The sequence below is a fragment of the Volvox carteri genome (genome assembly GCF_000143455.1).
Source record: "Volvox carteri f. nagariensis unplaced genomic scaffold VOLCAscaffold_7, whole genome shotgun sequence".
Lineage (NCBI taxonomy): Eukaryota > Viridiplantae > Chlorophyta > Chlorophyceae > Chlamydomonadales > Volvocaceae > Volvox > Volvox carteri.
In genome coordinates this window covers 1,047,219-1,059,866 of record NW_003307550.1, presented here as the reverse complement: position 1 = coordinate 1,059,866, position 12,648 = coordinate 1,047,219, and the positions used below count along the sequence as shown (strand labels likewise).

Genomic DNA, 12,648 nt, shown 5'->3' with positions numbered 1-12,648 from the left:
TGCATTTAACAAGGTGGCAAAATGATCCCGAAATACATGCAAGTCATCAATCGCGCAACGCTCCTTGAGTTGCCCTCCCAAGGCCCGCCATAGTGCGCGCTGATCGTGCCTGCACCTTACCACGAACTCACGCATTCTCTCTGCATCATATGCTGCTCGGGCACGACGTTTGGCACGGTTCATTGCGTTACGTGCCTTGCAGAATGCTTCCCACAAGGGGCCTGACTTATTCTCGACCCTGCCAGGGCCAAGCCGCACCCTGCAGGCAAGCATGTGCTGCCGGACGCTTTGGCATTCCTCGTTCCACCATAATGCACCACCCCCCGCTTGCATACCCTCAGGCCTGCGACCCGCAAATACTCGAATCAGCACCTTCCGCAGGAGGGTACTAATGCGCTCCACCGACTCCGTGCTGTTGCAGGCCCCATTCGATAGGTCCGTGATCACCCCATTTAGTGCATGCATGACCTGGGATCCATCAGTGAACAGAGCAGCATAGTCACGATAACGGGAAATCTCAAACACTGCTCGCTTCTTTTGGCAGCACCCTTTGGCACTCGTCCCAGTTCCTCCTACAGCTAGACCAAGCACTAGCGTCACTGGACGGTGGTCAGTCGGGAACCAACCATCTGGCGCGAGTAGCTCGCCCACTCGCATCCAATAGGCATGGCGGAGAACACCGGCCGAACCTACGAAAAGATCAATCATGCTCCCACCTGCTTCACCCTTGGGGAAGGTCAGACGACCCTCCAAATCCCCAGAAACACGGCCATTTAATACCAGCAGGTACAAGTGGTACAAGTGGCAACCAGTGGTAATGCACCGCTATCTTGGAAGAGCAGGTGGCCAAAACGAGCTACCGTAAGGTTTCACACTTGCATCAGATTTAAAGCGAATGCAAAGGCTATTGTGAAATAAGTGGAAGTATGATACGGTGCAGGGATCCAATGGCCGAGCAACTTTTTGAGAGCAGTTGCAAGGTCTCCAAAACCGACGAGAAAACCATGTTGCGACAATACCACTTGGGCATGGCCTTGGCTAAAAGCTAAAGCCAGAAAGCCTCAAAATCACATTATACAAGCGTAGCTAAAGTTGTGGCAACTGCCTGAAGTCTACGTCATACCACTTCGTAGACCTTCGTACCTGGACAATAGCGGAACATACACCAGCCATTTAAAGGAGTTACCTTTTGCTTCGATCATAGTCTTCTGAATTAGCAAGCATAATCTTTTCAACTCATCCAGTTCTGCACTCTATATCACTTTCCTCAGCCATGGCGATGTGCCCGGGCGTTCTCTCGGTAACTATTGAGTTCGCTGAGGGTCTCCAGGATCGCGAATTTATTTTCAGGCAAGCTTATCTTTCGGCTAAATAAATCATCCACCCTTAACTTGCATTGCGCAAGGCATTCGGTTCGTCGCACGTCTGGCGTTATCAGCATACGGCCTCAAGCAACATCAGTTTTTGTAGCCTTTTCGATGCTGCCATCTCACTTCTTTCCTGCTTCTTGCGGCTCTTGATGCGCAGGCAGAGTCCGTACTGCATTCTGTCCGTGGGCACACAGACACATCGGACTCAAACTGCAACCCGGGCCGGCAAGAACCCCGTATGGAATGAGACCTTCCAGTTCAACATCGGCAACGAGAACGATCTCACCGTTGAGCTAAAGGTAGAGAACCCGAATCCGCTCTGTGGGAGAGCGTCGTTAGTTTATGTGCCCACACGCTGTCCCCCGTTAATATCGTTAGCGCGACACCTTGGCTTGGCTACAACAGGTGTTTTTTGGGGTCGCCCTTTCGGCTCGCCTCGGCTGCAGTAGCGACATGCGACCTCTGCGACTTTATTACCTTTTCAGCTTTTTGCAACGTCAGCGAGGCGCATGCCATATGCATCTATGCACGACGCCCTTTCGCACAGTGTTGCCTGCTTGCTGTTAACTTGAGCAAATTGGTCGGCGTTTGACGAGGACGACGCAAAACTTCTTCATATGCCTGTCCTGGCGTGTCAGAAGTCCACTTTTCAGGCTTTCTGCAGATGAAGCCCGGCGCTTTTGACATTAGGCTTACTAGATCTCGTTCGTTTTTTCTTTTCGTTCGTTGCGCACTATCTTCCATTTCTACTAACCCCCGTAGGATAGTGAGATTGGTCGAGATCCGAACCTAGGCATCGCCACCGTTAATTTGTCCCGAGTCCGGGAAATGGGCCAGGACAACAAACAGGTCCCTGTTATGGATATGCACAATATGGAGCAACACGGCATTTTATCGGTGTCGCTGAGGTGGCAGCCGGAAATGTACGGCGGCGGCATGACGGGCCAGCAGATGTACGGCGGTATCCAGCAGGGCATGTACGGCGGCGGCATGATGGATCAGCAACAAATGTACGGCGGCGGCATGATGACGGATCAGCAGCAGATGTACGGCGGCGCTGGTGGCGGCATGATGATGGGGGGACAGATGATGGGCAGTGGCGACGAGTATCGGCCGCCCCACCACCATCACCAGCACCACCAACGCCGCCCCGGAGAGGTTGTGGAGGAGTACGTGGTGATCGAAGAGAGGCGATACGATTAAGCTGCCATCGCACTTCGGCTGCAGGTCCTCCATCGTCGTCCTGGGATACGAAACACTTGTTTATAGTTCAAAGCTCATATAGTGGAAGCATATTCATAATCGAAGAGTACCTGAAATGGTGAGAACATTTGAATTTGGAGCCTACAATCATTTACGAGTAGTACGTTAATAGTGAATGTTATCTAAATGTTGTCTTACAGGGAAGCTGTCGAGGTATAGGATTACCAGCCTACCATTCTACCTTCTCGGCCTTTAAAGCATGGGATTTTGTATTCATAAACCCTTTGTGTTTGTCGGAAAGGCTGCGAAGTCTGTTATTGTCCGTCAGCTGTCATGTTTTCGTTGCTGTAGATAGGCGGAGCCGGCTGGCTGCAGGTCGCCACGAGCATTCCTTCGTTCACAGTCATCTACTGATGGCTAACGGAAACGCAGTATAGGACATGTTCACACTTGTAGTGCGCCGTTTCAACATGTAAAATGATGGTATGCAGTCCTACTTGCGTTTTACCATGTGATGAAACGGGAGAACTTGTGCTTTGAATGAAGGAACGAATGAATGAGGTTACTACGCCGTTGTAATTGAATCGTCGGTGAATACATCTCAGCCAACACTGCCGTATTGAGGGCCGAAGCCATGCCACGCAAAACCCGGAACCGACTGGCGGCGCACTGCACGGCCCTACCATATAAGGGGGGGTGAGCCATACCCTTGGACTCTTACGGGGTCCTGGTACCGAAAGAGGATGAAAATGTTGTCGGGGGAAACTAAACCGACGCAGGGCAGGGGCATACGTAATACATAGCTGAACACCACCAAGGAGAACTCAGGCCAGCTCGCTCGAAGCCTTAACAGCGCACGCGGGCCTCCTTATGCACCGACGTCTGAGTTCTGCTCGGGAGGAAAACAAGGTCGCATCAGGCCCCGCATCGGTGACCAACTTCAAACCGATGCAGGATGATCCCTGCGCGCGTCCTTCATGCACCGTTCCGCCAGGGAAAGGCGGGAAACGAGCTGGGCTGAACCGCACGAAGACCGCGCTAGAAGTGGGTGGGGTTTCGTTGCCTCCTAAGCTGGCTGGCTTCTTTTGCTGGAACGCAAAAACGACTTGTTGTTTCGTTTAAAAAACAATGTCTTTGTCCGCCAACCCCGCGATTCGCAGGCGTACAATGTGTACATAATCACATCGTTTCACACACGCGCCAATGCCAACAGCTCCAGCTATGCTCCCAGATTGCGATGATCAAACCGGATAGCGATGGTCACCGCATATCCCAAAAGGCCGCGTAGTCCGCACCCGGCAACTGCACGTATTGGGGCGTGTTAGGCAGCAGGACCGTAGTGGGGGATAGCAGGAATGGATTGCGCGCGTAGCTCAGACAAACTCAGGAACACCCTGTCATACATGCAATATGCTCTACAGTACGACAGGTCCGCTGGCCGTATGTCAACTATCTTAAAGGCGGGGATACCGTGCTTACACATCTACACCACCTAAATCCAAAAATTACTGCATGGACGACGTATGGCAGTAAAAACAGCCAGCACATCAGCAGGGGTGATAGAAGTTATCCTATAAATGCTAATCGCCCGTTCCCATGTCGCAAGTTCGCATTTGCATGTCAGGCGGCGGCAGCTAGGCTGTGCAGCCACGTAGCTACCGCCGCCTGACATGCAAATGAGCGATTAGCAGGCATGTCATGTGAACTTTAAGCAGCAAAGCCAAGCGAAGATAGGTCACCTTGGGCGTGGCGGATGTCGTTACGATAGTCTCCGCTTCAAAGGACACCGCTACGGTGCGCTGTACGAAGTCTTCGTAGCCGGCTCTGCCGACCCACGGGTCACATCCAGGTGGCTGTCTGCGTGCGACGTGGCTGCATTGTAGCTCCCTGAGGATGTCAAATGCAGCCTCAATGTAGGCGTCGTCTCTGCCCGCATATGAATATATATGTGATGACAGATTGGCGGTAGATGGTGCAGGGCAAGGGGTGGTGGTTAGGGGCCCGGGCGGGGTGAACGTACAATACATAAGTAACTGCATGAGGAGGCAGTGTGCTACTACAAGGCACCTTTTAAATGGAAAAACGATGAGAGGAGGCATCCAGCTGAGAGGAGAGAGAGAGCATGCACACTGTGGGCATTGCTTCGCCATGCTAGCTAGGCAGCATATACTTGGCATGGCGCACCATCGCCCACTGCGCAACAGCACATGTCTGTGAGCCCACATGATGCAATACACACGCACACACACAACAATACACACACAACAATACACACACAACAATACACACGCACAACAGTACACACGCACACACAGTAAGCTGCCCACCTGAACATCCTGAACAGCCGCACTCCCCGGGAGGGTGACCGGCTCAGCAGCAGGGCGCTGTCCGCCCCGCTGCACGCCATGTGCGCCTGAAGCTGAGGTACCCACAGAGGCCACACCGAGGAGATGGGCCCACGGTCACGCACCACGTACTGCAGCGGCAGTATGTCGTACGTGCGACGCATGCATGTCGTACATGAAAGCGGTACCCCGTGCATGTACATACATACATACGCACTATGGGTCAATGTTGGTCGTCACTTGGCGGTCAGAGGAAGGACGAGCGAAGGGACGAAGGGGCGAGATGCGAAAAGCGCACGGAGGTAGGAGTAGGGACGTTCGTTCGCTGCGGAATTGCTTGAGGGACGGCGGAGTCGCAATGCGGAATTCCATTAACACGGGCCATTGCTTGGATGTCATGACGTGGATGGCAGGCATGCTGACGGGCGCGCACGGGTGGCGGACGGCGACGGTATACGAGCTGTTAGACGCAGGCCACACATACAGCAGGCGGTAGCAGCAGTCGCGCAGGCCGTACACACACACAAGCAAGCTTTCCTCATCTCCGCAGGCCCACCTACCTACCTACCTACCTACCTACCTACCTACAAATGCATGACCCAAACAACTCCTTCCCCGTTTCATCGGCATGGATGCATGATACCCGGCGATACCCCACTGCATGCCACTCTGCTGCTGTCGTCTTGACTGCACCTCTGCCGTTTCCGGCCGTTCCCTACCTCATATCCTACACATCTTCCGGCCCCCCACTACTTCTCCCACTCACTCACGTCAATGACGAGACCGCGCTTCCGCGCCTTCCTCTGGCTTTTGGACACGAACGGACAGTGATTCTTGACCTGTCGGTGATGGTGGTGCATATGCACATATATAGAGAGATACAAGTGCGCGCATACATCTGTACATGTCCTGCCTTTAGCCTGCCTTGGTACCGGCCGTTGCCACAGAAGGCCATTAGAAGATACCAACTGAATAACAGGTAGTAACGTAAAAGGTAACTGCAACTGAACGAAAGGTAACAACTAAAAAAGGAAGTAGACAAAATTGAAAAGATGACTGGAAACCTGCGTGTGGTGGATTGCCTCACCTCCACGACCTCCCGCAGCTGAACAACGGCCATCACCGTGTCCAATCCTCGAGCTCGGCAGGCTAACGGGCCCGCCGCGTGGCCGTCGTCTTCGGTGCCAACACCGTCATACCTAAGCCGCAGCAGCTCGGTCACCAGCCAATCCAGCGCCGCATCCCAGCCACACGCAAACAACGGCGGCGGCGCATCGCGAGACGACCCAACGGGGGGCCGCATGGGCAAAGTACGGATGCCGTCGCCACTGCTACGAGTTCCAGTCGTAGTGAAGGGGGAGCTGCTGGCCCCACGGTATTGCGGGTGTGTTGTGGCTGATGGCGCGAGCCTTGTAGCGCCACCGCCGCCAACGGCACCACCACCGTTGCTGCCATCACTACCACTGCTGCTGCAAGTGCCTAAGATGGTTGATGTTGCCGTCGGGATGTTAGTTCCCGTCGTCGTTGCCGGCAGTGACAGCGCCGGTTGCGTGTGCCGTACCAGCGCTGCACGGAGTACGGCACGGGCCACCCCATGCGCCGCCTCACGCATGGTTTGTGACGCCGCCGCGCCCCTACTGCCCTGTTGGCCCAGTATGACCTGCTGGCTGTTGACTGCGGCAGTCGACCGCATCAGTTCGGCTCGAGCTGCCTTCAAAGCAACCGGAGGGGAGCGCATGGTGGGCGAGCGGGTCGCGAACAAAGCATCGCAATGCAGACGCTTGTGTGTATCTGTACGTATGTATGTATGTGTACGTGGAGAGCTCTGATGAGGGAGCCCAAGGGCCCGGAGGAGACCGAGGGCTGTGTGTCCGGGTTAATGGATTAAAAAAAGAAATCCAACGACTGTGATCCCATCATCACCCAACACGAGAAAAGAGAAGAAAGCTATGTCCAACTAATTGAGCTACACCGACCAGCTGGCTAGTAATCCTCACTGATCTTCTTCGCATGGGGGCCCCCCATTGAACGTTACTGGCCGCTGGGTCAGATATATGCGTGTGTGTGTGTGTGTGTGCTTCTTCAACTCGCAACTACCAACTTGCAAAACCCACGTACCTCAACGTCCCGACGGGTAATGAGAACATTATGTGTGATTAGCGCGTCGGGGGATGCCCCTGCTGTCCCACAGTGGTAGTATGCAGGAGCGATGGGATGGAATCTGGGCTTAAACAAAGCACTCGCGAACGGAAGGATATAAGTAACATAATGAAAAACGTTGCGCCGTCCCGCACTCCAATGAACCCCAATGATAGCCCCAGCACCCGTTTCGTTGAGCACCTCCAGTCATCCACCGGCCGGTGCCCCCGGTGCTCCCGGCCCGGCACCATCACATCCGTTCAGTGGTCTGCGAAGACCCGCTGAGGAACCAGTTTGTCTGTATGTGCACGTGTCAATTGCCTGCTATTGCTGCTGCTGCTATTGCTGCTCACAGACATGTGCGTGGTTTGCCTTAAAAGGGCGGGTTGACGACACGCACCCACCCACCCACACATACATGCACCGAATTGCTGGACGTATTACTGGTGTATTATATATCTTCCATTTGATATATGTTTTAAATTTTTTGACACACGCACCCACCCAAACATACATACTTAACATACACACGCACCGAGGGGGGGCAGCTCGTGCGGCTCGACACCCCATTTCCGCGGGTCCGACAGGCAGAGCAGGCCCACCTACATACATACATACGTACGTACGTACATACGGACAGGGATACAGTGGGGTACAGCGGGGGGCACAAAACTCCAACCAGACTGAACACACGACCGACACATACAGGCAACCCACTAGCCAACCACCCCATCCCTGGAAGCGATTTTTGTGGCGCGATTTTGTGGCATTATTGAGCTCGGGTTACGGGAAACAGAAACCGAGTGTCACCTTACGCCCTACGACGTAATCAAGGAAAAACAAACACCGGTACCTGCGATACATCGAGGAAAATGTGATAATTGCTGAGGGAAGCAACGTAAGGGCGAGCCTAATCCACCGACTTAAGGGGGAGCTGCTGAATGGACATATGTGTGCCAGAGGGATGACATTAACAGCCCACACTGGAATGGTGTCAAGAAATGAGGGTTACCAACTAATTAACAAACTAAGAAATTATACCTACAACCGTACTCCTACAAAATCCTCAATAGCGAAGTCTCCCCCCCCCCTGACGCGCGACAACCGACAAACGAGACAGCGCTAAACGCAAATTCACAAACTCACACAGAATACTGTTCTCCAAGGGTATCTTCACACAGCGTTGAGTTCATAAAGTCTATCTACAGTCTTCGTCAGTTAACACTCGGCAATTCGGGTCACGCAGCAGTACGGCAATGGGAAGCGCACAGTAGTTTGTTTGCTCACCTCCTCAAGCTGCGAATCGGGATACAGAGTGGCTAGTGTGGCTACAGCCGCCGCTTCCTGTGGTTGATCGGGCGGGGGGGGCACCCACCGTCATCCATCCATCCATTCATATATCCATTCATACATCCATTCATTCATCCACCCATCCATCCATCCATCCATTCATTCATCCATCCATCCACCCACCCATTGATACATGCAGTCCATGTCCACCCCGTAGTCATATTATGCACGCGAAGGGGATGCCCATGAGGATGGATGTGGGGGAACATGGTTGTACGGGAGAGAGGTGCCCTGAGGTGTAGTTTTTGAAGTGCGAGGAGGGGAGGGGGAAAACGCACGCAGCAAAATAGAGCTGCTGTGTATCGATCACACGTACAGTGTACGGATGCACACGGACTTTCATACCCAGCTAGCTGGCTAGCTGGCTGGCAACGCACCTGCAAGGTGCCCCACAGCAGCCGCATCCGAACAGCTCCCGCTGCGCCCACCGCCAGAGCAGCCAGCTCGCTGATGCGTCGCCGGTCTGTAGGACCACACAACAATAACAGCTGTCTGTCTGTCTGTCTGTCTGTTCAGGAACACACAAACGCACGTACATATACGATGCACCACTAATACAGACAGACAGACAGACAGACGTAGATAACGGCTACGCGCATGACAATGGATAGGACAGCCAAGCAAAGCGTTCCGGTCTTTTCTGCAGCACAATGTCGCCGCCAGTGCACTAAACGTCCACTACCGTCCCTACACCCATCTGCCGACATAATGTCGGCACGCACCTGCCCGGCTCCATCCCTCTTCCTCATCCGCCTCCGCCGCACCACCTCCCCCTCCTTCAACTGCACTTCTGCTGCGGCCCCTTACACCACCACCGCTACCGCCGCCAGATGGGCGGCCCGCCCAGGACCGCCCAGACTCTGCCTTCATCCCCTTCGTTCCCCTCGCTCCGATGCCCTCAAAACACTCTTCCAGCGGCGCGGACTCTCCCTCCGCTGTTCCCATCGCCGCATTGTACTGCAAGCGGGCCGCCTCATTGAGCTGTAACGCCTCGGTTTCGGAGCGTTGGCCGTCGGCGGCTCCCAGAGGGGAAGGAGGCGGAACGTACGGCGGCTGTAGCAGGTGGGTGTAGGCCTGTACGACGCCCAGCTCGGGATACTGTACGGCGGTTTTTTACACGTGGTGCTTGTAAAAGCGAGCAGGGCCAGACAAGGCCAGGGGTGGTGCATGCGAGCAAGCAGGGCGGACCGGCGGGCGTGCCATAGCCGTAGCGGGCCGGCGGTAGCGGAGGTATTGCACAAGGGGGAGACTAGACAGGCCGACTTTGTAAGGGACCTTCACTTTCCCAACCCGGTGATATTTGAGCAGCGCATGTAGCGAAACGGCGAAATTCGGGCCCCAGATGGCCCCAGAGACTTTTTAAAACTCGTAGATGATGAACAGCACGAGGCCGGCCCGTTCGGCAGTTACATATACGGGTGGCTATGATGGCAGTACGGCAGAACGAGATGTGGAAGGGCTGTGATGTCCAGGTATTTTTGCATTTCCGTGCATTTGCAGCCGCCGTGCACGTGCCGACCATGAAAACTCGGGCAGAAGCACGATGGGCTCGCGTGGGTCGCAGTGTTTCACTGGTGGCGTTGAAATATAACCCAACAACGTGCCCATCGTGCTGTTTGCCGTCCGACCCACCGATGGGCCACGACAGCCGTCGACAGCCATCCACAGTCACACCTGTGACTAATAGCACCATATGCCAAATCCTTATCATTCTCACAACCCCCGTCTGTGTTACTAGTGCTACACGTACCTGCGGCCCCCCCACGACTCGCGATGCAGTTTGGTCTCGGAGCCCCAGTGCGTCCTTCAGGCGGCTGGTGGTGAGACGACCGCCATGAAGAGCCGACCAGAGGGCCGTGTCCTGCCGTACATACCTGCCGTACGTACGTACATACATACATACGGCCCACAGCCACAGTTAACGAGTTGTAGCGTTGTAAGCTCAGGACCCAAAGAGATCGCGAATCGATAATGCATGCGTGCAGAAAAAAAAGTGAGGGGCCAACGCGCCGAACGTGCTGACGACGAACTACGAGGTTGATTTGCCTGAGGTCGATTTGTTGGGGGATATACGCGCTCAGCCTTGCCCTGGTTCTGGTCTCGCTTTTCTGGTTTTGCTGTGTCCAGCTGCACCTATGCGCATAAGCACCTGTACGTGGCTTCGCCTGCTAGAACCAACAGCTCCACTGGCGGAAGTGCCGTATAGTACGACATTCGTCTCAGCGAGCCAGGCGAGACGGCCTGCGGCAGGTACGTATGTAGGTATGTAGGTAGGTATGTAATTACACGACAGCGGTTACCTGAGGAACAGCATCCGGAAGCACTGCAACATGTTTTTTTTATAGGAAGTCAGTGCAAAGGCCTGATGTTTTTTCTTGTCTTGTAAAGTGGCTTGGCGGTATTATTGGGCTTGGCGGTCCAGGGGCCCCAGGACACTTAGGCTATCGCGGCAAGCTATGTCCCCATTCTGGCCGTTAAGTAATTTCCGAGGATGCGAAGCACAACCGGTATACACGCGGTTCACTGGACCAGACTGCGCGGTCGTTCAAGGGGGAGGCTGGGAGCGGGGCACAGACTGCCCTATAGCCTCCGGTTGTTGCAAGATTAGGTTAACAGGGTGGCTGGGGGGTAAACTAGGGAAGTTTAACCGGGCGGCGTGCCCCAGACCCCGCCCTCGGACGAGCCCCCTAGCCCCCTCACACACCTGTCAAGGCTTGGCTCCTACGCTATAGGTGAAGGACCCTAGGATGGTACTTTTCGCTTACCCCCCAGAACACATTGGGCAGACGACTCTCTGGTCCGAGAACACTGCGCCACGGTGCATCTCCTGCAGGGGCGCGGGCCGAGCTACCCCGCGACGCAAAGGTGACTGCGTGGGTGGCCCGTCGCGTGAGATGTGGCTGCTGGCTCGTATGTGGCGAAAGCATTGTCCCCTGCTTCACGGTGTGCTCTCTGTTTTCTGCCTAATAGTTGTGCTGTTACTGCTTGCTTAGCTCTAAATCGGCCATTCTAGGTTAGACTACTCCACAGCCTAGCTTAGCCTATCGACGTCATGACCGATAGCAGCAAATCACAGATTTCAGAGGTAAGTGGTGCATATTTAAGGCTAAATATGCCTAAAACAACATCAGTCAGCTGATTCTTTGCGGGGCCTCCGTGTAAGCAATTAGCCCTGGGCTACCGTAAATCGCAACAGAGCTTCGCAATTATACAATAAGGAATGATACAGAATTTGAATCCGCAAAAGCCTAAAATTAGTATGTGTCTGGCTGTAAAGTTCGTGGCCTGTTTCTAACTGCTGCGTCCGTACTGAACTACTGCCGTGTGTCTTTTAAACCTACGCCTCCCATGCAAGCTTGCAAGGTCCTCCCGTACCAACGTTTATATGTACCCTGTGTCCACGTATTCCTCCACACGCGCGCTTAAGGGTGCCTGCGTCTCTATCCTCCCTTCCTCCAGCGCAGCATTTCGTAACCATGTCTAAGGAATGAGTAGCACAGTAGCAGTTGCTCGTCTGGTGGATGGAGTGCAGCTCTAAAGGCACGAAAGTGTCGGCTGCTTGACATTGTTATTGCTACAACAGCTGCTGGTTGCACGCACGCGAAGTAAGCGACAATGCGTGCAGGGTTGCAGACCTGCATTACTTATTTTAAGCTTTCTGTAGTGCGAAGTAGTTATACTTATGCCGTATGCAAATTGCAAGTGTATGTGATGTCCAGCTTGACGTGTAGGGAGAAGAGTTAACCCGGACATTACCGCTTGCACGCCGATACGGCAAAAGCCCATGTCACGTCATTCGCTTGTTGTCTCGCGCGTTACATCCTCACGTAATGGTTTCATGCCTACGCAGCTTAACCGACCATTAGACATCAAGCGGTTAGCATTACGCAAGCATCTTGCTGTGTCAACTAAGAAAAAACAACATTGACTTCAGCAACACCACCGCAACTCATCGCAGACCACTAGACGCCTCTCAGGCGTACCCACCAGCAAATGACACGGCATACAATTAACCTCCGTCTGCAAAAACAATAGCGTCGTACCACCTGCGGATTGTGGTATACTGCCATTTTGAATCCTGCACATGCTAACTCACATACTAGCCAGTACGTCTCCTTACGAGCACTTCTGTGCAACAAAATGTTCAAGATAAAGCGAAACATAATCATTTGTAAGATATCATGCAGTATCTAGCCTGCTGCTCACAGGCTTAGGACCTGATGGACTTCACCCTTTCGATT

At 53.9% G+C, this 12,648-nt stretch overlaps 3 protein-coding genes across 3 annotated transcripts in view; 1 reads left to right on the top strand and 2 right to left on the bottom strand.

The window, feature by feature from the left end:
- The window catches only part of VOLCADRAFT_87978 (uncharacterized protein), a gene marked incomplete at both ends in the record, with an annotated part of 5,250 nt that extends 4,593 nt beyond the window's left edge, over window positions 1-657 (bottom strand). The window contains one exon of the mRNA XM_002947594.1: window positions 132-657. Coding sequence (XP_002947640.1) covers window positions 132-657 — 526 coding nt within the window. The remainder of the gene's footprint in view (window positions 1-131) is intronic.
- A 269-nt stretch (window positions 658-926) lies between these two features.
- On the top strand, window positions 927-3,061 carry VOLCADRAFT_103553 (uncharacterized protein; the record flags this gene model as incomplete). The annotated part of the gene is made up of 3 exons (XM_002947720.1): window positions 927-934; window positions 1,528-1,669; window positions 2,133-3,061. The coding sequence occupies 3 exons, from the start codon at window positions 927-929 to the stop codon at window positions 2,571-2,573; spliced, it is 591 nt and encodes a 196-aa protein (XP_002947766.1). The 3' UTR covers window positions 2,574-3,061.
- A 772-nt stretch (window positions 3,062-3,833) lies between these two features.
- VOLCADRAFT_116519 (uncharacterized protein) lies at window positions 3,834-11,334 on the bottom strand (the record flags this gene model as incomplete). The annotated part of the gene is made up of 13 exons (XM_002947593.1): window positions 3,834-3,875; window positions 4,313-4,499; window positions 4,901-5,049; window positions 5,689-5,757; window positions 6,006-6,629; window positions 7,037-7,095; window positions 7,593-7,659; window positions 8,345-8,401; window positions 8,785-8,870; window positions 9,130-9,460; window positions 10,158-10,221; window positions 10,557-10,648; window positions 11,173-11,334. 13 exons carry the CDS (start codon window positions 11,332-11,334, stop codon window positions 3,834-3,836), a joined length of 1,989 nt encoding a protein of 662 aa, XP_002947639.1.
- Between the last annotated feature and the right edge of the window lie 1,314 nt (window positions 11,335-12,648).